Below are 25,032 nucleotides of genomic sequence, written 5' to 3'. Positions count from 1 at the left end.
TTGGGAGGCATTTGGAAGGTCATTAATGTAGATGAGAAAGAGGAGAGGGCCAAGTATGCTGCCCTGAGGAACACCAATGTTCAATGCACCAATGCACCAATGTAAGTGTGGGAACACTTACCCACTAGTTTCCCTGGAATATGACGTGCCAGTCATTTAATAACCAGGTACCCAATCACTGCTGGATGAACAGAGGATTACAGTTAAGGACTGGCGCCTAGTCAATCATCCCCAGCCAAGATACGAGTCTAGGCCAGATCACTTGTGAAGCCCGGGCAAGTCTAATTACCACTGTGCCACCAAGTACTGCAAATTCTTATTTATTTATTGATATTCAAGGAGGTACATTGGGTTTGTAAAAGTATACCATTGGTGTTCTTACCTTCTTGCAAAGCCACTAATACATGTAGCATTTCAGCCAGGTCCTTCTTTAAGTCAAATAGCCCCTCTCAAAAATACCACCTCATTAAGAATACTCACCTCTAGTTTTTTCTGCCCATAGGGTAATCAATCTATTAAATTACGTTTTTGCTCAAGCCGTAAATACCAAGGCAATGTATCATATCAAAATATAACGGTAAGAAATCATCAGAAATAATAGGGGTTCGTTGGAAAACCATCTTGTCTCTATCAAGGTCAATAGAGATGGTGGCCTTCAAGTAAAATTATGCTATTTGTACTTGTAGGCATGAGTACTGCCTCTCACCTGTCTCAAGTGACATGATGTCTTTCTGCAGTCTAGCCTCTCACCTGACTCCATGCATTGATTTGCCATTTTTCAGCTGTGATATTCTCCAGTATCATCTGTGCTTGTGTGTATTTTGTGTATACTGTATATGTTTGTGTATATATATTGAACTCAATATCTCCTCTAGGGCCACTCCCGGGCAAATGCATTCATCGCTTCTCAGGGACCTAAGGACTTTAATGTTGACACCATTGGTGACTTTTGGAGGATGATCTGGCACACTCGTTCTCCTATCATCATCATGGTCACCAACCTCATTGAGAATGGCAAGGTGAGAAGTGCTCTGTTTTCTGGTTATTTGTTTTCGGTTATTAACTTGGGTAATGAACCATTTGGAATACCGCATAAAGCCCAGGTGCCAGAAAAGGGATGAGTGGTCCACTTGCTAGATCCTGTAGCGCAATGGCCTTGGGGTCACAACTGAGGGACCTGGGTTTAGTCCCTGGGTAGAGCAGAAATGGTTTGGCACTTTTCCTTTCACTTGATGTCTTTTTTCACTTAGCAGAAAAATATGTGCCTGGTAGTTATGGTATTGTTGTGGGTTGTATGCTGAAGAAGGTCAGTTGCTGGCCTAGGGAAACCTTGATAAACCTAAGTACAGGCTTCCTGTCTTCAACAACATTAATTTTTATCAACCTTGGTGGTGTAACTTGCTTAGCTAAATGAATTGTGGGGTTCAGTCCCTGAGCCCATTATGTGCCTCTGTAACCCTTTCCACTACCGCCCACAAGATGGGTATGGGGTGCATAATAAATGAACTAAACTAACTAAACCTTGGTGGTGGGGCTTCAAGTTTATCATGTGAGCCCCTGAAATGCTAATATACTTCTGGAGTACCATGTAAGTTTCAAGGATGCCAAGTAACCCTTGGAAATAAGGTTACAGTTAATAAAAGCCACCAACCTCTAGGAACAGCCAAATGAACCTTTGACTTCATGGAAAAGAAAATGGTTACTGAACTGTACAAATCTCAGGTGCACCCCCATTTGGACTATTGTATCTAAGCATGGAGACCACATCTTTAGAAAGGACATAGCTGCTTTGGAGAAAGTACAATCCAGATACAAAAATCATCCCAGAACTAAGTTGACTTTCATACTAAGAATGGTTGAGCCACAGGACAAACAACACTGCGAACCAGACATGACAGGGCTAATAACATCAATACCTTTAAAATACTGGACAAGTTGGAGAATGGTAATCCAAACCACTTTTAAAAAATGTTAAATGTAACATATACAAGGGGCAACAACATCAAGCTCAACAAGCAATAATGTAGGACAGAAAACAGATGCTTTTTCACCCATCTATATCTGAATTTACCTATATAGATGCTGAGGTTCCATTAGTTAGCTAGTGCTAACTAATTCTTTCAAGCTCTCTATTGGTCCTAAGCACCAAATAAATCCTGTGGTATCAAGCAAGCTTAGGGGTATCAACTAAAGCCCTGGGTTACTAATTAATCTCTGGGAAAATGCAAGTAAGTACTGTATCTTATATATTTCCATCAATTTCAGTCTCACAGAACACAACAGGGTGAATTGCCACCATAATGAAAAGTGTTATGAGGACAGATGACTTGACTTAAAACTTTTGTACATTGTTTCCAGGTCAAGGTGGCACAGTACTGGCCAGAGGAAGGTCATCCTCTGGTTAAGGACGGCATTGAGATCAAACTCGTCTCTACAGAGAACAAGGTCAGCTGTCTTCAGGGACATGTTTTAATATGAATTTTACTCATTTTATCTACTACATTGTCTCTTTATATTAAACAGATTCAACCCACTCTGCTCTCTCTCTCTCTGTTGTACATTCATTCATTTCATTATGAGAATAAATACACATGTATTAGAATGGCATATTAATATAATTAATTTCTTGTATTTATCAGGTGGACTTTATCATTCGAACATTGGAAGTTTCCAAAAAAATGGAAGTGAGAGAGGTGAGTGCAGCAAATATAAGTGCTCAGATAATACTGCTACTGCTACTATTAATAATAATTTATTTGCAAGAAGGTGCAATGGGTTGGTGAGATTACATAGGATTGGTATTTTCACATTCATGCAAAGTCATTAATACACATAGCATTTCGGGCAGGTCCTTAAATCTAACATATCAGATAAGATGAAAGGGTACATTGTAGCAAGGTTTTTATATCAACAAATAACTACAACATAAGTTGACAGCGGTGATTACACTGGTAAGGATACATGTCTTAAGTACTACTAATATTGGAGAAGTGGGTAGTACAAGACACAATGTGAGTTTGAAGTGCAAGGTAGGAATCTATGAGGATGAAATTAGGTACTTTTTTATTTTACTTTTGAACAGGCCATGGGTTGGACAAATTTTTAATTCATCAGGGAGTGAGTTTCAAAGATTGGGCCCTTTTATTTGCATGGAGTGTTTGCACAGATTTAGTCTGACTCTGGGGATATCAAAGAGATATTTATTTCTGGTATTTCTTGTGTTTCTCTTGAAGAAACTGAGATAACATAATATACTGTTCTGTACGTATATACAAAAATATATATGCACACTACCATAGAGAATGTGTGCGACTACAGGAGAACAGGCAGGTATGTAAAAGGAAAAAGATTGACCTTTGAGGATCACCCTAAACGGTGCCAAACAGATGGAAGAAGTACTAAGGAATGCTAGAAAATTACAAAGTGATGAGAATGGGAAAGTGTGGTCGTTAAGACGAGATCTTTCAAGAGAAGACAGAGAGAAGCTGAAGCTAAACCTCGTAGAGGTAAAACATCTAAATGAGAGCAGAAACGAACAAGAAATCAATTCTTTTTTCTACAAAGTGATAAGGATAGGCAGGCCAGTAAAATGATACAAAAAGGCAAACCTACAAAATTGCAAGAGAGAGGGGTAGTGAAGAATAAGGGGAGGGGGAACATGTTCCTGAAAATTGTATACATTAATGTAGACGAGTGAGATCGAAGATACTAGAGTTAAGTGATGTAATACAGCTGCAGACACCAGAAATTGTTGCACTCACGAGACAAAACTTGAAGATGTTATTTTAAATGAGATCATATTCCCAAGGGGCTACTCAGTTTGGAGACGGGACAGAAAAATTAGGAAAGGTGGTGGCGTTGCTGTGCTGGTGAAAGAACACCTAAAGGTAAATAAAATAATGATTGCCAATCCACGAGAAGTTGATGTAATAGCAGTAGAGATCTGCCATGAGGATGATAAACTAATGATCATAAATGCATATAGTCCACCGCCAAGCAACACATGGACAAAGGAGGAGCTAGATAGTAAATAAGAGGGTCTTATAACAATAATGAGAGAGATTATAGCAAGAGCGGATAAAGATAGATCACGATTGTTGTAAGTCGGCGACTTCAACTTGAAATCCATAGACTGGGAAGCATATGAAGCTAGAACAGAGGACTTTTGGACCTGTAAATTTGTAGACCTCATCCGGGAAACATTCTTGTATTAACATGTTAAACAAGCCACTAGGATGAGGGAAGGGGACATTCCCTCCATGCTAGATTTGATATTTACTAGGAAGGAGGAAGAGATATTTGACATTCAATGCCTTCTTCCCTTGGGGAAGAAGCCATTTTTAAGCCACTATTCTTTATTTATTCTTTTAAGCCACAGTGTGTAAGCCACTTTTCATTCATAAACAGGGGGTTTGGCGGGTGCATGGAATCACTTTTGGATCTTTGTTTGGAGGACGGGCTGATCTATGTATGTAGTTTACCTGAATAAAAATTAGAATTTTTTAATTTGAAAAGTTCATATAATATCTCCATCATACAGGACAGTTAGTCATACATAGACTTTAAAAAAAACACGGGATGTGAGACTACTATCCTGCATTAGCAAATTTTTGGGTCGAGTATAAGAACATCTTCCATTATCAGTGCAACCCGTCCTCTTAAAAATAACGTCACTTTTCACTCGAATGCGCGCTATGGCCAGATTTGGACGTAATTTGAAATGAAATCAACTCACAAAAGTGACATACTGTTCCGTTTTCTGTTTGAGTCGTCCAGCCCACTCGGCAAGGTTAGAAAAGGAAACTTTCCATTAATGTTTTTCATACCGTTTTGAAACTTTATGAGAATTTCCTGCCCACCTAACCTATCAGAGGACCTTTAACTTACTGTTGTTGAAAAAAATCCCAAATTTATTTTCATTTTTTTTTCATTTTCAAATTACGTCCAAATTCGGCCATACGGGTAAACAGCCAAAAGCGACATTCTTTTTAAGAGGACAGGTTGATCAGTGAGTGAAATATTTTCAAAGCTCAAAGTATCTTATGCCATTTGGTCTCAAATCATTGATAACTGGGCAATTCACTTCAAAAGGACATATCTACTTTGGAGAAAGTTCAACACATTAATAATATCATCTCAGAACTAAATCAACTTCATTACCAGGAACAACTGAAGCCATTAGGACTAACAACACTACAAACCAGACATGACAGGGCTGATCTCATGAAATTTTTAATATAATAAATGAATTGGAAGATATTAATCCAGACAACTTTTTAAAGAGTCCAATGTAATGAACACACAGTTCCAATCTCAACAAGCCACAATGTAGGACAGAAAACAGGAGATAATTTTTCACCCATAGAGTAATAAACACATGGAATCACCTACTTGCCTAAGCTGCAAATGCAAAGAGAATACTTCAGTTTAAAATTCAGCTGGAAAAAAATCCTCAGGAATAATGTGAGGACCTTTGACAAACTGCTGGATTCCTGTTCCAATTGAACCCTTTAGAGATGATGGCCCTCAGGTAATTAGTGTTGAAGTGTATGTCCTAGTTCTTACTCGTAGCATTTCTAGTATCTATTAAAGGGCTACTGTGTTTGAACCACAGAGAGTTATCCTTATATTTTTCTGTGTATTAGTGGTAAGTTGTAGTGCAAGCGAATATGTACATGTGAAACTAAGCCAATATTTAGCATCGTTGTAAGCTTCACTGCAAGTTTAACTACTAGTAAACACTAATAGTTAAGGCTACTAGTTGACCAGACCACACACTAGAAGGTGAAGGGACGATGACGTTTCGGTCAATCCTGGACCATTCTCAAGTCTATTGACAATCGACTTGAGAATGGTCCAGGACGGACTGAAACGTCGTCGTCCCTTCACCTTCTAGTGTGTGGTCTGGTCAACATACTTCAGCCACGTTATTGTGACTCATCGCCTGCATAAGGCTACTAGTGTTTAGCCTTACATTAGTAGTATATGTACAGCTGTTACAGGCCTTGCTATTCCTTAGATGTTTCAGTCATCTTACATCAATTTGTTCACCACCTTGCATAAAATGAATGTAAGGGATGCAAACCATTGATTCAGTATATTTTGTGCCCATACAGGTAAAGCAGTACCAGTACACAGCCTGGCCAGATCATGGAGTGCCACAGAATCCCTACGGTCTGGCACAAATGATCAAGCACCTTCCCAAGGAGCCTTCCACTGGCCCTCTAATCGTTCACTGCAGGTAACTACTGAGGTCTCATCACCATCCATTGCAGGTATATTTCCAGTCCTCATTACTATCCATTGTAGATATGTTTCTAGTCCTCATTACTGTCCACTGTAGGTGTATTCCCAGGCCCCATTATTGTCTGATGCTGTATAAAGATATCTCAACTAACAGTTATGTATTACAGATCATAAGAATCATCAAGTTTATATTATCAAGAATCTGTACAGTATCTAAGAGTTCATCTTCATCAGCGGACTGTATCTGAGAGTTCTTCTTCATAGGACTGTATCTGAGAGTTCATCTGCCCACAGTGCAGGTATCGGGCGGTCAGGATCAGTGCTGCTGGTGCTGCTCATGATGGATCAACTAAATTCCTCTGGGTACTTGGACCCTCACCAAGCCCTCATCATGCTAAGAAATGGACGACCCAGGCTAGTGGAGAACAAGGCGAGTCACTTACACATAGTGGGTAGTAGTCGTGGTCATGTTCACCTAGTAAATATTGGAGGTAATATCATCTTCATTTAGTGTATAGTATTGGTTATGAGTTGCCTTCACTTAGTGGGCAGTAGAAATAACACGTCACCTTCATTTGGTAGGTACTAGAGGTAATGAACCACCCTCATTTAGTGGGTAGTAGAGGTGGTGAATCACCTACAGGGTTATTGAGCTAATATTGGTATGTATGTATAATAATAATAATAATAATAATAATAATAATAATAATAATAATAATAATAATAATAATAATACACAGAGTTATCACACTAACGTGACTGCATCAAATGAGAAAATCCAAAGGAGCAGTGATAAAGGTTCTCAAGTGCTCCTTAAACAGAGGGGCTGGGTGGATAATAATAATAATAATAATAATTATAATAATAACAGTGCATTGTACTTTCTTATACATAAATAAATAACAAAATAAACGCATACAGTATATGCCTTCGACCCAATTAGTTCACAAATGTTAATTAAAATGAGGAAGTTATGTCTTCCTGTTGAACTCAGTCAGCTTGAGTTAATCCAGCAATATGAATAGCTTAACTCTTAAATAAAATAAATAAAATAAATAAATATGTTTATTCAGGTAAGGTACATACATACAAGTGATGTTACATTAATGGATTGATATATAGATAGAGCTAGTACATACAATGCCTAAAGCCACTATTACGCAATGCGTTTCGGGCAAGAAAAACATTAATATCTAGAGCTTAATACTAATTGAGCATAAAGAATAAAAAGTGTTGAAAACAAATACAAATAAAGATAAAAAAAAAGGGGGAACATGACTGAAAAAGCAGCACAAATACAATAGGTTGACAAACAGTGTTGATTAAAAAAAAAAAAAATAATAATAAAATAAAATAACAGACATGGGTTGACAATAAAGGAGTGAGGTGGGTTACAGGGAATTTATTAGGTATTGTTTAGTTTTTATCTTAAACTGGTTGAGAGAGGTACAGTCTTTAACATGGTTGGGAAGGTCATTCCACATTCTGGGTCCCTTGATTTGTAGAGCATTTCTAGTTTGATTAAGTCGTACTCTAGGAATATCAAAACTGTATTTATTCCTGGTGTGGTGCTCATGGGTTCTGTTACAACCTTCAATGAAGCTTTTGAGGTCAGGATTGGCATTACAGTTCAGCGTTTTATATATGTATAATACACAAGAGAGAATGTGCAGTGACTTAATATCTAACATATTCAGAGATTTGAGTAAGGGTACCGAGTGATGTCTGGGGCCAGAGTTGGTTATTGTCCTAATAGCAGCTTTGTGTTGGGTAATGAGAGGACGTAAATGATTTTGGGTAGTAGAACCCCAAGCACAAATACCATAGTTGAGGTATGGATAGATGAGGGAGTAATAGAGAGTAACCAGGGCAGGGCGGGGTACATAATATCTGATCTTAGAAAGAATGCCAACAGTTTTTGAAACTTTTTTTGATATATTTAAAATGTGACCCTGGAAATTCAGCTTGTGGTCGATGAGAGCGCCAAGGAATTTGCCATCTAATTTGTTACAAATTTGGGTATTGTTTATTTTGAGATTTATCTGATTAGAGGATTTATTGCCAAACAGAATATAAAACGTTTTGTCAATGTTAAGGGTGAGTTTGTTGGCAGTTAGCCAAAGATGGACTTTCTCTAGCTCAGTATTTACTGTGGCATTTAGAGCAAGGGGGTCAGGACTGGAGTAAATGAAGGTTGTGTCGTCAGCAAATAGAATTGGTTTGAGGTGTTGGGAGGCATTTGGAAGGTCATTAATGTAGATGAGAAAGAGGAGAGGGCCAAGTATGCTGCCCTGAGGAACACCAATGTTGATGGGTAGGGTGGGAGAAATTGTATTATTCACAGAAACATACTGGAGCCTGTCAGTAAGATAAGATTTGAGGTATTGCAGGGAGTGTCCTCTGACTCCATAATGATGTAATTTAAGAAGAAGGTTTTGATGGTTGACAGTGTCAAAAGCCTTACGCAGGTCCACAAATAACCCAACAGGAAACTCCTTTTTATCAAGAGCTGCGTGAATTACGTTAATCATACTAATAAGTGCATCGTTAGTGCTTTTTTTGGGTCTGAAGCCATATTGACAAGAGCTAAGTATATTGTGTTTGGCTAGAAAAGAGTAAAGCTGCTTGTAGATTAGCTTTTCGAATATTTTTGACAAGTTAGGCAGGATTGATATAGGTCTAGTTGTTAACATCAGTGAGATCACCACATTTGTAGACAGGGGTTACTCTTGCTTTTTTTAGAATGTCAGGAAAGGTTTGGAGTTCAAGTGACTTGTTGAAGAGCAATGCAATAGCAGGGGCTAGAGATCTGGAGGCTTTTTTGTAAATTAAAGTTGGTATCTCCTCGAGGGCACTAGACTTGGTTTTAAGGGAAAGGATTATTTCATTGACATCAGTGGAACTAGTAGGCTTTAGGTACAGAGACTGTGGATAGTTACCTGTAAGATAGTCCTTAACATCAGTACAGGAAGATGGAATATCATTTGCAAGGGATGACCCAATGGAAGAGAAGAACCTATTGAACTCAATAGCAGAATCAGAGGCTGAAAGCTGACCAACGTTATTGGAAAGGAGTGTTGGTTTGTTATTTAAAATCTTCTTTGATCCCAATATTTGTGAAATTGTGCTCCAAGTTTTTTTAATGTTGCTCTTTATTTGGGTAAATTTATCTTCATAGTATTTAGTTTTGGCTCGTCTAATTATTTTAGATAGCAATAACGAGTAATTCTTTGAGAATTCTTTGGAGACTGTTCCTAGCCTATACTTCTTCTCAAGGTCATGTTTTTTGTTAATGGATTTAAGTATTCCCTTTGTAAGCCAAGGATTGTTAAGTCTTTTGCTTGTGACTTGTTTTGTAAGCATAGGACAGTGGGTGTTATAAAGGCTAAGAGTTGTTTGTAGAAAAGATTTCACTGCTAGGTTGATGTCCCCTATGTTACCTAACTCGGACTCCCAGTTGACATTATATAAAACTTCCGGTGAACTAAATCCATAAAAATATAATAAAATTATGTTGTAGTGAGACTATGATTTTGGTAATGTGGTATTATGGGATTGTGGAAGTGTGATACTAAGACACAAGTTCTGTGTTACAGGCACAGTACATCTTCAGTCATCAGTTGCTACAGGAAGTGTTGTCGGGGATCACCACCAGCTATACCTGTGACAAATTTCCTGAAGTGGTGGAGGACCTGCGTCTTCCTCACCCTCCCTCCAACACTTCCATCATACTCCAGCAGTTTCAGGTGAGATGTATGGTATTCCAGCATCAGCCCAGCACTAGTAGCAACAAAGTAACAACATCACAACCCCTTAACCCCAGCACAACCCACCCTCTAACACCAGCAGAAGCAGCAGCACATACTGGAGCATATTGTAAGTCCTGAAACGCTATGTGTGCCTGCCCGTATGTGTCAGTAACTGCCCAAAACGCTATGCGTGCTAGTGTGGCTTTACAAGAATGTAAAATCATCAATGCTATGTACTCTTATAAACCTAATGTACCTTCTTGTGTATATAAATATATATATATTCAGTGAAGAATAGAGATACCAGAGGCACAATCAGAGACCACTGTATGAACATCTCAGGTCCACAGCTATTTAATATCCTCCCACCAAAGTTAACACCCATTGCTAAAACAATAGCAAACATATTCAATAAAAAATTTGACAAGTTCCTGCAATAATTGCTGGACCAACAGGGTTGTAGTGGATATGCAGACCTACACTCTGCTCCAAGCAGAGTGGTGTAGGCCTGTTGGACCAAGTTATCAAAAGTCAAGCCTGGTGCCAGGCCAGGTTTGACGAGTAGAAGAATTCCCAGAATCCTCTCTATGTATTCTCCAGGTATACTGTACCCTCCCCTAAACCAACACCAGCACCACTACATTATAGTGGGAGATCTATACCATGGGAATCACCAGGCCTAAACTCAATAGTCCTCTGACTTATACTACACAGTGAGGACCGCTTAATACACACAGGATCTGCCAATAAACTGTCAGATTATTACCCAATATCTCTTCGCAGTCTTTTCTAGTTTATACCTTTAGTAATCTGTAGTGTTCTCCCAGCACCTTAAGATTATTATTTGTGTCATTCTCCTCAGGCTGTCATTGTACTGGCATGAAGCACTCTCTTTTACTGCTGTAGGCAACATTGCACAACCTCAACCAATAAGATTATTCAATACTTCAGCAGTCTAATACATACTCGGTAAACATAATATGTGTATTATATGCATGTAATACATGCATATAATAGTACTGTATTTTATTTATAATTATAATTTGTAAAAAATATGGGATCAAATTACATTGGTTACTTAGTAGGGACAGTATTTGTATATTTTATAAAACAATTAATTATGTGCAGCATTTTGGGTATAACCTTTTTTTATTATTTATATATATACAAGAATTCTACATTCATGTAAAGCCACTAGCACACATAGTATTTCAGGTAGGTTCTTAATCATACTTTTCCTTGGAATATGACCTGCCAAATCATTTAACAACCAAGTACCCATTTACTGCTGGGTGAATAGAGGTGTACAGTTAAGGATTGGGATCCAGTCAATCCTCCCCAGCCAAGATACAAACCCAGGCCAAATCTCTGACAAAGCACGGGTTGAGTGTGTTACCACTGCACCATGTGGTAAGATAATGAAAGATAAACCTAAGATAACCAACCTAAAATAATGAGTGTATTGAAGTGTATATTTTTAGGCTTATACTTAATGATGTTACTGTATTGTGTTATTGTTTGCAGTACCTTAAGAGCTTACCCAAGGACTTGAGCTTCAAATTTGGCAACAATCCACGTTGTGCTCACCTGAACAGGAACCTTAACATTCTGCCAGGTAAGTTTTGACTTGACCTGTGCTCACCTGTACAAGTACTACTACTACTACTACTACTACTAGTTGTAGTAATAATAATGTTAATAATTGCATAGTAGGCATTTATATTTTTATAAACCTACTACAGTATACCATTTGCTGTGTTTCGGAGAAACCTAAAGTTAATGTTTAGCTGTTACATTTTGAGTATTATGTATATAACATTATGAAATGCAAGTAAGTTAACATACTGTACAGTATATGAAAATGTATAAAAATAATGCTTAGGTTTGACTAACGTGTATCTGTCTGAGCAGGAAAAAGAACATTTTTCTAGTTATTTAAAGTTGTGATTAAAATGGATATACAGTACAATAATGCTGGTAACAATAAATATAATAATAAGACTACCTGTTTTATGTTGGCCAGCGGACAAAAGGATGGTGTTCCTACAGAACTTGGGTGGTGGCCTCGAATCCCAGTACATCAATGTGGTCAGGGTCAATGGCATTGACCAGAAGGTAGGTCAGCCTTCATTGTCCGGGGTCAGCAGTATTGTATTCTTTTCATCGGTTGGTGCTAATCTTGCCAGTAAAATCCCACAGACTCAGACACATATTAACACATATCTCTCAGGCAGCTATCCAAACTCTCTTCTCCTTTCACCAATCAGCCCGGCAGATGTTGTGTCCATCATACACTCTCTAAAAACCAAGGCAGGGAACACCAGTGAAATTCCGTCCATTGTGTACAAGAGAGCCTCCCATGCCCTTGCCCCACCCATAGCACTACTGTTCAACAAATCTATAGAGTGTCACACCTTCCCTGATATCCTCAAAAAAGCAAGAGTAACGCCAGTCCATAAAGGAGGCAATCCGGCGGACATAAACAATTATAGACCAATATCAAATCTACCCATTCTATCAAAAATATTTGAAAAAATTATTTACAAACAGCTCTATTCCTACCTCGTAAAATTCGACATACTCAGCCCCTGCCAGTTTGGCTTCCGGTCCCAAAAGAGTACCAATGATGCAATCATTAGTCTCCTTGACATTATCTACTCAGCCCTTGACAAAAATGAGTTTCCGATTGGACTCTTCATTGACCTAAGAAAAGCCTTTGATACTGTTAATCACAACTACCTCTTATTTAAACTCCAGCATTATGGAATCCGAGGCCTTGCCCTTGACTACATCCGATCCTATCTTAGTGACAGACACCAATATGTAACCATCAATGATACAACTTCTTCCACTCTACCAATTACCGTTGGAGTGCCACAGGGCAGCATCTTAGGACCTCTTCTATTTCTTATATATATAAACGATCTGCCTAATGTCTCTAATATTCTCAAACCTATATTGTTTGCTGACGATACTACCCTTATCTACTCAAACCTCAACCCACATACACTAAATAATGTTGTGAATAATGAATTAAAAAAAGTCCACTTATGGATGTCAACGAACAAACTAACATTAAACATCGAAAAGACTTACTACATCTTATTTGGAAGCAAATCATCAAATGCAATTCAGCTACAGATAGACAACATTAACATCAGTAATAAAAATGATGGCAAGTTTCTTGGCCTATTCCTAGACAAGAGACTCAACTTCAGCACCCACATTCAACACATAACTAAGAAAGTCTCTAAGACAGTTGGTATACTCTCCAAAATCAGATATTATGTTCCTAACTCTGCTCTCCTCTCACTATATTATGCACTAATCTACCCCTATCTTAATTATGGTATCTGTGCATGGGGGTCTACCACTGCAAACCACCTTAAGCCCATCATCACACAGCAAAAATCTGCTATCAGAATAATAACTAACTCTGCTTTCAGACAACACTCAGCTCCCTTGTTTAAATCTCTAAACTTGCTAAATATTAACTCCCTCCACACATTCTCTTGTGTCAACTACATTTACAAAACCCTGTTCTTAAATGCAAACCATGCTCTGAAACTCTCCCTGGACAGATGTAATAGGACCCATTATCACCACACCAGAAATAAATATCTCTTTGATATCCCCAGGGTCAAACTTAATCTGTGTAAACACTCTATGCAAATTAAGGGACCTAGTCTATGGAACTCACTCCCTAGTGAATTGAAAAACTGTAAAACTTTTGCCTTATTTAAAAGCAAAACCAAAAAGTACCTAACTTCATCTATTTAGTTTCCTACACTGAGCTTTAAATTTGCTCTGTACCTAGTGGTACCCAATCTCCTAATTTTTATGTAATATCAAACAACCTTATCATTGTGTTCATTGCTGTCTTCTTTTATGTGCTAGCCATATGCTGTATTGTGACTACCAATTTTTGTCAACTACCATTCAAGCTGTCATTGCAATCAATCTTATATTGTTTCTGCTGTATTGTGCCTACCAATTTGTTGTCAACTACCATTTTAAGCTGTCATTGCAATCAATCATAGCTACCTATGTGCTTTAATATACTGTACCTATAATTTTCTCTCATCTTTTTTTTTTTCATTCCATGTAATCTGTTATCATTTTTTTGTCTATAAATTTTGCAAGTATTTACCTCCTTAAAATTTTCTTAGATTAAGGACCTGCCCGAAACGCTGCGCGTGCTAGTGGCTTTACAAGACTGTAATTACCATAATTGTATCCTCACATTCCTTATGTACATTCTTGTATATGCATAAATAAATAAATAAATAAATAAATAAATAAATAAAAATAGGAGCATGAGTCAAGGTTCATTTCCCAGAGTCATCAGTAGTTATGGTTCAGTGTCATATAGTCGATCTTCTATCAAAGATCCACTATAACTCTCACATAAGAGAGAGCTGTACCTCTGTCAACCAGTTTAAGATAAAAACTAAGTCAAATCAAATCATATCAAATGTTTATTCAGGTAAAAGTACATACAGTACATAGAAGATTAGTTACAAACATAATGTTGGATTTATAGATAGAGCTAGTACATACAATACCTAAAGCCACTAGTATGCATAGCTTTTCGGGCAAGGTGAGGTGGGGAAAAAACACTTAGATTAAAACTTAATAGTAATTGAGCTCAAAGTATAAATTGCATTGAAAGAAAAAAATAAAAGGTATAAAAGGCGGGAACATTGTAGAAAATAGCAAATATAAAAGTTGGTCAACAAACAACATTGTTTAAAAATAGTAAGACATGGGTTGACATTTAGGGGTAAGGTAGGTTACATGGAGTTAATTAGGTAGTACTTAGTTTTCATCTTAAACTGGTTGAGAGAGGTACAGCCTTTGACATGATTGGGAAGGTCATTCCACATTCTGGGCCCCTTGATTTGTAGAGTATTTCTAGTTTGGTTAAGGAATATTGAGTTACAAGCAGAACGTTGGATTTCTAAATAGAGCTTGTATATACCAAGCCTAAAGCCACTAATACGCACAGCGTTTTGGGCAAGATGTGGGAAAAAATACAAATAAATGAATTATAAGACTTGGTGCCCTCTATAATAAGGTGCAAAATAAATCAAGAGAGCACAAAATGCCTATAAGATAATATAGACAGACTTTTAAAATGGATGAAAGATCCAACGTAATACTGAACAATGTAGGGTTCTGACCCTAGCTAGTGGTTTTCCCTATAGTGTTGTTAGTCTTTAATCCCTCAGCCATTGCTGTAAAGAGAGTTGACTTAGTCCTGGGATGATTTTTGTCACCACATTGAACTTCAAAAATAATGAAAACCATGAACATCTATTTAATGCAAAGAGTGATGATGTTGAACAGTACCATTTTATACTAGTGATCACATTAAACAGAACAATATTATAAAATTATTTTTTTGTTCAAGCATTTTATACCAGTGAACATGGAGAAGAGCATATATATATGCTCTTCTTGTAGTGATCATATTGTAGCAGACCATATTATATCAGTGATAATGTAGTAGAGGATCATTTCATATCAGTAAATATGTAGTAAAGGATCATAAAGTATAAGTACTGTAATCATGTTGTACAAGACTATATTATATCATTGGTCACATTGTACAGGATCATTATATCAGTGATCATGTTATAAGGGAACATATTATACACTAAATAGTAACCATGATGTACAGGACCATAAAATACCAGTTGAATACCAATATGTTGAATATTGTTGTAAAATATAATAAAATATAATAAAATACCAATATGTTGAACAGGATGCATACCTGGCTGGAGAGCACCCTCTGCCGCACACTGTTGGAAACCTGTGGAGATTGGTGTACGAGAGACGAGTCCCAGTATGGATTCAGCTGCACACATTGCCTCAACACAACCTGGTATGTTGCTCACCACCACACCCCTCTATGTTTTCCACCGCACCCTGCCTCAACTCCACCTGGCATATACAGTACCTGAATAAACCTGAGAGCCACTATCTTTCTAGTGGCCTCAATGGGAATAAGAAGCAAGTACCTTATGAACTTATGAAAGGTCCCCCCCCCCCCACAAGCATTTTTTTCAACTGAATTTTTAACTGGAACTTTTAAGAACAAGAGGTCATAGATTTAAACTAGCTAAACACAGATGCCGAAGAAATATAAGAAAATTCACTTTTGCAAACAGAGTGGTAGACGGTTGGAACAAGTTAGGTGAGAAGGTGGTGGAGGCCAAGACCATCAGTAGTTTCAAAGCATTATATGACAAAGAGTGCTGGGAAGACGGGACACTACAAGCGTAGTTCACATCCTGTAACTACACTTGGGTAATTACACTTAGGTAATTACATGAAATAGATTCTGTTACCATCATTAATAATTTTGTTTTTTTGTGTCTAGCGTCAGACACGAGCATGTTACAGTTATGTCTTAAAGAGATGAGATCAATTAAGGATGATAAAGTCACATAATAATTATAAAATCGTTTTCAATTACCCAAATACAATTAAGGACAGGATTAGTAAGAATAGAGTAGGAGAGGATAGAAATCCAGAAGGTGTTTATATATTATATATGTTTATATAAATAAGCGAGAATAACCCCTGTCCACAAATATGGTGACCCCACTGATGTTAACAACTTCAGACCTATATGAATTCTGCCAAACTTTTCTAAAATATTTGAAAAACTTATCTACAAGCAGCTTTACTCTTATCTAGCCAAACACAATATACTTAGCTCTTGTCAATATGGCTTCAGACCCCAAGAAAGCACTAACGATGCACTTATTTGTATGATTAACTTGATACATGCAGCTCTTGATAAAAATGAGTTCCCTATTGGGTTATTTGTGGACCTGCGTAAGGCTTTTGACACTGTCAACCACCAAAACCTTCTTCTTAAATTACAACATTATGGAGTCAGAGGTCACTCCCTGCAGTACCTTAAGTCTTACCTTACTGACAGACTCCAATATGTTTCTGTGAATAATTCAATTTCTCCCACCCTACCCATCAACATTGGTGTTCCCCAGGGCAGCATACTTGGCCCTCTCCTCTGTCTCATCTACATTAATGACCTCCCAAATGCCTCCCAACATCTCAAACCAATTCTATTTGCTGACGACACGACCTTCATTTACTCCAGTCCTGACCCCAATAGAGTACCCAAATTTAAAACAAAGTAGATGGCAAATTCCTTGGTGTTCTCATTGACCGCAAGCTGAATTTCCTGGGACACATTCTAAATATATAAAAAAAAAAGTTTCAAAAACTGTTTGCATTCTTTCTAAGATCAGATATTATGTACCTCGCCCTGCCCTGGTGACACTCTATTACTCTCTCATCTATCCTTATCTCAACTATGGTATTTGTGCTTGGGGTTCTACTACCCAAAATCATTTACGTCCTCTAATTACTCAACACAAAGCTGCTATTAGGACACTATCTAACTCTGGCCCTAGACATCACTCGATGTTGATTTTAAGAGATGTGAAATAATCTATATAAGTAATATTAGAATTAGAAGGGTGGTGGAAGGGGTTCTAATAAATACTCTCAATACTTTTGTTGGAAACAAAAGCTTTACTTCTTTAAAGCTTTACTAGGAAAATGATTCCGAGTGATTTAAAATTAGTTCTCAATAAATGGATGAGTGAAAGCAGTCCCATTAGCAGTGTTCCTTTGGGTATGGAGAGGGTTATGAGGTATAGCATCCAGATAAACACCTCTATTAATAACGAGTCCAGTTCCCAGAATAGCAGGATTACAGAAAGGATACATGACCATATTTCCGTAGACGATATTATCGCAGGTACATCACCAGTTGGGAATAGAAGTGACATGGTCAGGCGGTCAAGAAGGATAAGGGGATTGGACCCAGGATAGCAGCCTCATTAGACGTTGAGATGTAAGTCTCATCCTAACTACACACTCAGACCTTGACAAAGCACTCAGGAGAGTGCGAAAGACTTGGTGTAAATTCCTTACATAAATTTCACAAATACACGAGTGTGGGTTTTTGTTCTATATTATTATTATTATTATTATTATTGTTATTGTTATTGTTATTATTGTGTTGTCAGGACTACCCTGATGTGTGCTCCAGAGAGTTGCAACAGACAGTTGGTAACATGGTGATCACAGTGATTAGTCGACATGACTTCAGCAACTTTATTGAGTACAACGTGGAAGTTATTGCCCTTCAGTCAGTAAGTTGACAGTATTATGGTTTGCCTTATGGTTTGGTGCCCATCAACTTTTCCTAGGATGCAGCCCACAACAGTTGCCTATCTCTCAGGTACCTAGTTACCGCTAGATGAACAGAGCATCAGGTGAAAGAAATGTGCTTAACCATCTCTGTCCTGTCTGGGGATCGAACACTGGAGTCTCAGTTGTTAACTGAAAATGTTGCCCACTGCACCACAGTCAGTAAGTTACAAGATATATGGAGAAGTTCAGAGTTTTACAACCTGGATTCTGTGAACATTCCTCAGGGGTTTTATGATAAATTAATAGCACAGAAAATATAAATAAACTACCTGAATTTTCCTTGAAGACCACTAACATACTAGTGGCCTCGATGAGGACAGGAAACTGGTGGTCTGTCAATATTTTATTTATTTAGAGATAAAAATTTATTTTCTGTGAGGAAGCCCCATGGCTCCCTGGAACTATCGGACTGATATACGCTATGTTAGTCTAACGCATCAGGTAATTGGAGTTCAGCCTACCGAGGACCACAAGTCAGAACCTGGCCCCCCTCAGAGAGGCAAAGGAAGCAATGGCCTGTGGAAACCCCCGTGTGTTTAGAAGCATTCCATGTCTCCCATCAACCAGGGTTAGGCACCCAGAAAGGTAGGCATAACAAAACAGACCCCACTTGGTAAGAAAATTGCAACCAAACACCGAACAGAGAGGCAGAACTCCCCCAACCCAAAGAAACTAGCAAACAACATACACCACCACCGTGCTGCTTGTCCGCACAGCCCTCTCCTCCCTAGGAGGGGGAGAAGGGAACCCTAGGCCTCCCTGTGCCAGTTATTTACATCTCCAGTTCATAAGGCTGATGCGCTCTGGGGCGGTCATTGACTCTGGCCTCAATTTCTTGGCAGTACTTCTGCCTTAGTGGTGTAACCTGCTGTTTGTGGTGCAGTGGTCAGGTGAAATTAGAGTATTGGGGCTGCATGTGCTTAGGGCTGCCTTCCCTATGCACCCTGTACATACTACCCTTGGGTCTAGGGTTACCTTCCACAGGGCCTTCGGGACTCCATTTTAAACAATGCTGTTTGTTGACCAAATTGTATTTTTGCTTTTTTTCTGCCATGGTTCCCCCCCCCCCTTTTTTCCATTTTTTCTTATTTTTTCTCATCACAATTTATACTTTAATCTCAATTTGTATTAAGTTTTAGTCTTAGTGTTTTTCCTGCCCAAAACGCTTTGCGTAATAGTGGCTTTAGGCATTGTATGTACTAGCTCTATCTATAAATCCATCAACTTTTGAATCTTACCTTGTATGTATGTACTTTACCTGAATAAATATTTGTATTTTAAAAGGGGTTGTTGTTGCTGCTCGGCATTTACCCTGCCCTTGGAGCCGACTAGGGTTTTTGTAGCCTTTGTTTGGCCTTGGGTAAGAAGTGGTATTGTTGCTGGTTGGAGCACAAGGTACTGCACAGCTTGTCTACCTATGCACCGGCCGTGTTCCTGTTCCTTCTGGTGACGTACTTTTGCGGGGTTTTACTTTTATTTTTGTTTTCTTTACCATGTAGGGGGTCTGCCTTGTTTGGCTATTGGACCACTTATGGTATTTTGGTGGCCTTCCTGCTAGGCTGGTCTGCTTGTCTGCTCGCCTGCTCGCCAGGGGTGTGATTTTTTCCCAGCTTGCCGGGTTCAGGTTCCTGGTGAACTGGAGGAAGTCCCATCTGGTTCCAGCCCAGGTTTGGACCTAGATGGGCCTTGTGTGGAATTTTCGAACCGCTTCCTTGAGGCGCAACCTCAGCAATGCCTCCAGAGGCGATGCTGAGCTGTGATCCTGCCTTAAGCTGTGTTTTTTTTTTTTTTTTTTTTTTTTTTTTTTTTTTTGAAGGGGGGTCCTGGATCACTCAATGGTTGTTCAAGCAGTTGTGCAGGAGCCTGAACTTTGCTGTGCTGGTTTACCCACCGGGCCGGGTCTGACTTTGGCATCTGTTTTGGTTTCTTCAAGGCCATCCCTTCCACATTTCTCGTGATTGCTGGGTTCGGCCTCCGAGGGCCTTGCATCGGTTGCTGTGTCGTTGGCTTCCTCTTCTGGTTTTTTTGGGTTCAGTGCCTTGGCGCCTACCCAAGCCCTCACTCAATGTGTTCACAGATGCCTTGTCTCTCGGCTGGGTCTTTGTGACCAGTGCTTACCAGGCCGACCAGGGGCGGTGGGCGCCTTCCTTCTGATGGGCTCACAGCATGGTGAGAGAGTTTGTGGTGGTTTGGCTGTCACTTCAGAGGGTTCGGGTCACTCAGGGTTCCACGATCCGACTCTATTCATACTGCTCTCCAGTGGTTCATTGTCTGAACTGCAGGGGTTCTCTTTGGTCCTTTCCTCTTTGGGGCTGGTTGCTTTGAGTGACTTGTCTTCTGGATTCTCAGGGTTTGGCTTTCCGTGTGGTTCATATCTGGCGAGTGTCCAATGTCCTGGCGGATGGCCTGTCTCAGTTCATTTCCCTGGCCACAGATTGGACGGTTGACACCGACTCCTTCAGTTGGCTCTGCCGGACATACAGGATCCCGGAGGTGGACCTCTTCGTGTCGGTGTAGTCTCGGCATCTTCTGATATATGTGGGGCCCTTTCCCAACTGCAGAGCCACTGCAGTTGACGCCTTTCAGCAGGACTGGTCGAGGTGAAGTTACCTGTACCTTTTTCTCCCGGTCCAGCTGATGCTTCTGGTTCTGGCTCATTTGGAATCTTACGGCGGGAGAGTCATCTCGTGGCCCCTTGGTGGTCGGCCCAGCCTAGGTTTCAGGCGCTGCTTGCTCGGTGTCATTATTATGACATAAGGCATTATTATGCCTTATTATATTATACCTTTCTGGGTGCTTAACCCTGGATGATGGCAGACATGGAATGCTCCCAAACACATGGGGATTTCCATAGGCCATTGCTCCCTTTTCCTCTCTGAGGCGACCAGGTTCTGGCTCGTGGTCCCCAGTAGGCTGAACTCCAATTGACTGATGCCCAATTCTAATATAGCATACTGTATATCAGTCCGATAGCTCCAGGGAGCCTATGGGGCTTAACCAGAAAATGGTGTTTAATTACAGTCCACGCTGGTGTTTTATATAGTCTCTCTTTCAGAAATTTAACAGTACTACTTGGAATTTACTGCCTCATTAAGAAAGTTGGCAGCACTATGTGGAAGTTCTCGTTCTTCATTCATTAAGTTAATGGTGCTGTGTATAAGTTACCAGGTCCCAGTCAGTCAGTTAAAGTTTTTACAGAACAATCATGGGCCCCAGTGTGTAAGTTTGGATACTTGATGAGTATTTAATGGAAAATACTTTCCTGGCATGTTCAGGATATTTTAACAACTATTGGCAAGTTGTGCTTAAGTCGTCATGTTAAACATATTTACTGAAAGTTGTTGCAACCATTAAAGTGTAATGTAATCTAGCTCTCTTGGTACTTGTTACAAGATTTGTCTTATGATTTGGACAGCGTTTATCAGTACCCCATAAGTGTAAACTGCTGATGATGAAAGGTTGGCCTCATGAAGACTTGCTGCCTGCCTCCCCAGATCCTCTGCTGGCCATCATAGAGAAAACAGAGTCCACTGCTGACATGCAGAGCTACACCCTCTTCACTTGCAAGTACGTCATTCACTGCTATTTAGTTTCTTCCTTATTTACATATTACATAATATAACTTACCCAAAAAATTATTGGGTAATTTTTATGGACTCTAATACAGTACTGTATTAGACCTGTAATACAGTACTTGCTCAATCTGCAAAGCTTTACTAAAAAATATATATTGTTGCTAACTTCAACCACTGACAACTTTGCTGCAGCTGGTGTATAATAACTATAACACTATTTGACAGGGACGGGGTGACAGGGTGTGGAGTGATGATGGCCCTGCTGCTGCTGGTCGCCAGGATGAAGCTGGTGCAGGAGGTTGACGTCTACCGCTCTGTCCTCAGTGTCATCTATGACAGACCTCAGTTCATCACAAGTATTGTAAGTGACATTGCTCCATTACCTCCAGAGATCTTGTAATGTAAATTTTGTTGAAATAGCAGAAATGCAAGATTAAATTGTTCTTGTTCCATATGGGACTGAAGTCTTACTTATGGTTTTTAACAGGCATTAATATTATTTCATTATCTGAATATTATTTTTTCAAAGTACGAAGGGTATACTGTAATTTAAATATAACTGTTTAAAATAATTATATGTATTTTGTATTAATTTCATATTTTGTTGACATATGTGAGCGATTAATTATTTATCAAACTTGGCAGGAACAGTATGACTTCCTCCATACAGCTGCTATCTCTTATCTCAATGGTTTTAACAACTATGTCAACTTTAACTGAATACCAAGTCAACCTGGAGCAACTGAAGTCTCGTCAGTTAATCAGCTTGGTGATCTACAGTGACATGGGAACTTCATATGGTTGTTTTGTTGAGATTGTCATAGTCATTGAAAATTAGCAAATTTTCAACCATTCTGGTAATCTATAGTGAAAAAAATCATCCCAGAACTAAGTCGACTCATACCAGGAACAGTTGAGGGAGACACATGACTAACAACATTGCAAACCAGGCATGACAGGGCTGATCTCATCAAGACCTAAAATACTGAACAATTTGGAGGATATTAATCCAGACTACTTCTTTAAAAGATCATATGTACCACATACAGGGAGCAGCAGCTTCACGCTCAATAAATCAAAAGCCACAATATAGGACAGAAAACAGGAGATGCTTTTTTCAACCATAGGGTTATAAACCCATGGTACTGCTTATCCACCAACGTTGTAAATGCAAAGATACTAATTCAAACTCCAGTTTGAAAAAATCCTCAGGGACAATGTGCAATCTTTGACATGCAATCGGTTTCCTGTTCCTATCAAGACCACTAAATAGATGGTGGCCCTCGGGCAAATTACACGCTGAGATACGATTTCCTGATGTGTAACTCTGAGGGGCAGTTACTTTATGTAAACTTAAGGGACAGTCATCTCAATGTGTAACTGAGAGATGGCTACCACATGTATAACTTAAATACTGTTTGTATAATTAGCTGATTGCTCTATGTTTGCAGTGATGTGATACAATAATATAGTCTCCTGTGCTCCTGTATGTCATTAGTACCTACAAAAAGTACCTAATTTTATCTTCATAGTTTCCTACCTAGTATTTTAAATTCGCACTGTATCCAGTGCTATTCAATCCCCCAATATATGTACCTAAGCCATATAACTTTACAATTGTAATCATTGATATCATCTTATATCATGGTTGTTATATTGAACACATATTGTGTGCTACCCAATCCCTCAATATATGTACCTAAGCCATACAACTATACCATTGTGATCATTGCTGTCATCTTATATGTGCTATCAATGTGCTTACTAATCTTTGTCAAATTATCAATCAAGATATCAGTGCTATCAATCAAAGCTATCAATGTGCTTTAATGTGCCTACTTGTCAAATTTTTTTACAATGTACCTGTTAACATTTTATAAATTTTATTAGAAATTACCTACTTAATATTATCTGTTAGGTTAAGGACCTGCCCGAAACGCTATGCGTACTAGTGGCTTTACAAAAATGTAAACACATCATGCTATGTACTCTCATGTACCTTCTTGTGTATATATATAAATAAATAAATAAATAAATTAGTTTTATAATATGTGTTTTTGTATTTTTCATTAATTCAGTACTGTATTACTATTAATATAATGGGTGTTAATGCTGTGATACATTCTCATTTGTCAGTACAATATTGGCTTAATGGGATTTGTAATATAATATGTAAAAATTATGAAGATGTGATGTAATACTGTACAGTCCTGTTCTCCCGCATTAATTCATTGTGTTGAGGATATGCAGCCAGTGTAAATATATGTTAGATTTATATTGCAGTCCTCTCCAGGGTCAAATTACTGACCTTTTCCAGGATGCAACCCCACAACAAGCTGACTAACTCCTTGGTACCTTTTTACTGCTAGGTGAAAAGGGCATTAGGTGATAGGAAATGCGCCCAGCTATTTCTGTCCCGCCTGGTATTTGAACCCGAATTCCTGATTGTGAGATGAGAACAAACCCGACGGTACAGTACTACTGGGACCCTATAGTCTTCAGCCACTAGCTTTAATTCTTTAAGAATGACTCATCACATTTTAACCTACAAATCAACTATTTAGCTTTATGAAGCTCTATAAAGCTTACGAAGCTTTATAAAGCTCAACTAGCTTTATGACTTACCTGAAACACTATGCTTGTTTGTGCCTATATGCGAGATGGTCCCAATTACTATAATCACAAAAATGTTTAACAAAAGTATCCATGTACCTTCTTGCAAATAAATAAATAGTTTTTTTAACCTGTGTCATATGAGTTATACAGTATATTGTAATATTTGTCTGGCAATATTAGGCTTTGTCTTGTAAACTTTGTCTTTTAACCTATACTGTACCGTATTTTAATTTTTGTTTTGTATCTCTTTTTGTAACTTTTTGTTAATAAGGGTTTGTATATCCTCTAATATACAGTAATGTACTTTGAGTGTTTTTATCTATAATGTAAGACTAATTTTAAATTGTTTAACTTTTGTAATTGCATTTATATGACAAAATAATTAACTGTGCACCTGCTTCTCAAACCATTTCAGGTAATGTCATTACTTTTATATTTGAAGTACAATTATAATGATAAGTACTGTATTCATAATATTACATTTTATCATTATTAAAAATGTATTATATTTTTTTGTAAGATTAAGCTAATTATAGATGTACAATACAGTATAACCAAAGATGAATACAGTGTTTAGTCTGAAATTA

The 25,032-nt window shown here is 38.4% G+C and overlaps 1 protein-coding gene across 1 annotated transcript in view; it reads left to right on the top strand.

Annotated features, from left to right (window-relative positions):
- LOC123773055 (receptor-type tyrosine-protein phosphatase mu) overlaps nucleotides 1–25,032 on the top strand; it is a 39,768-nt gene extending 14,736 nt beyond the window's left edge. The window contains exons 9-21 of the mRNA XM_069315178.1: nucleotides 876–1,019; nucleotides 2,359–2,445; nucleotides 2,640–2,693; nucleotides 6,117–6,241; nucleotides 6,541–6,676; nucleotides 9,843–9,992; nucleotides 11,520–11,610; nucleotides 12,019–12,110; nucleotides 15,766–15,885; nucleotides 18,068–18,193; nucleotides 21,670–21,821; nucleotides 22,055–22,190; nucleotides 22,475–25,032. Of these exons, the coding sequence (XP_069171279.1) occupies nucleotides 876–1,019; nucleotides 2,359–2,445; nucleotides 2,640–2,693; nucleotides 6,117–6,241; nucleotides 6,541–6,676; nucleotides 9,843–9,992; nucleotides 11,520–11,610; nucleotides 12,019–12,110; nucleotides 15,766–15,885; nucleotides 18,068–18,193; nucleotides 21,670–21,821; nucleotides 22,055–22,190; nucleotides 22,475–22,549 (1,488 nt within the window). The 3' untranslated portion in view covers nucleotides 22,550–25,032. The remainder of the gene's footprint in view (nucleotides 1–875; nucleotides 1,020–2,358; nucleotides 2,446–2,639; nucleotides 2,694–6,116; nucleotides 6,242–6,540; nucleotides 6,677–9,842; nucleotides 9,993–11,519; nucleotides 11,611–12,018; nucleotides 12,111–15,765; nucleotides 15,886–18,067; nucleotides 18,194–21,669; nucleotides 21,822–22,054; nucleotides 22,191–22,474) is intronic.

The sequence above is a fragment of the Procambarus clarkii genome, chromosome 81 (genome assembly GCF_040958095.1).
Source record: "Procambarus clarkii isolate CNS0578487 chromosome 81, FALCON_Pclarkii_2.0, whole genome shotgun sequence".
NCBI classification, from domain to species: Eukaryota; Metazoa; Arthropoda; class Malacostraca; order Decapoda; family Cambaridae; genus Procambarus; species Procambarus clarkii.
This window is presented reverse-complemented; position numbering and strand designations above follow the sequence as displayed.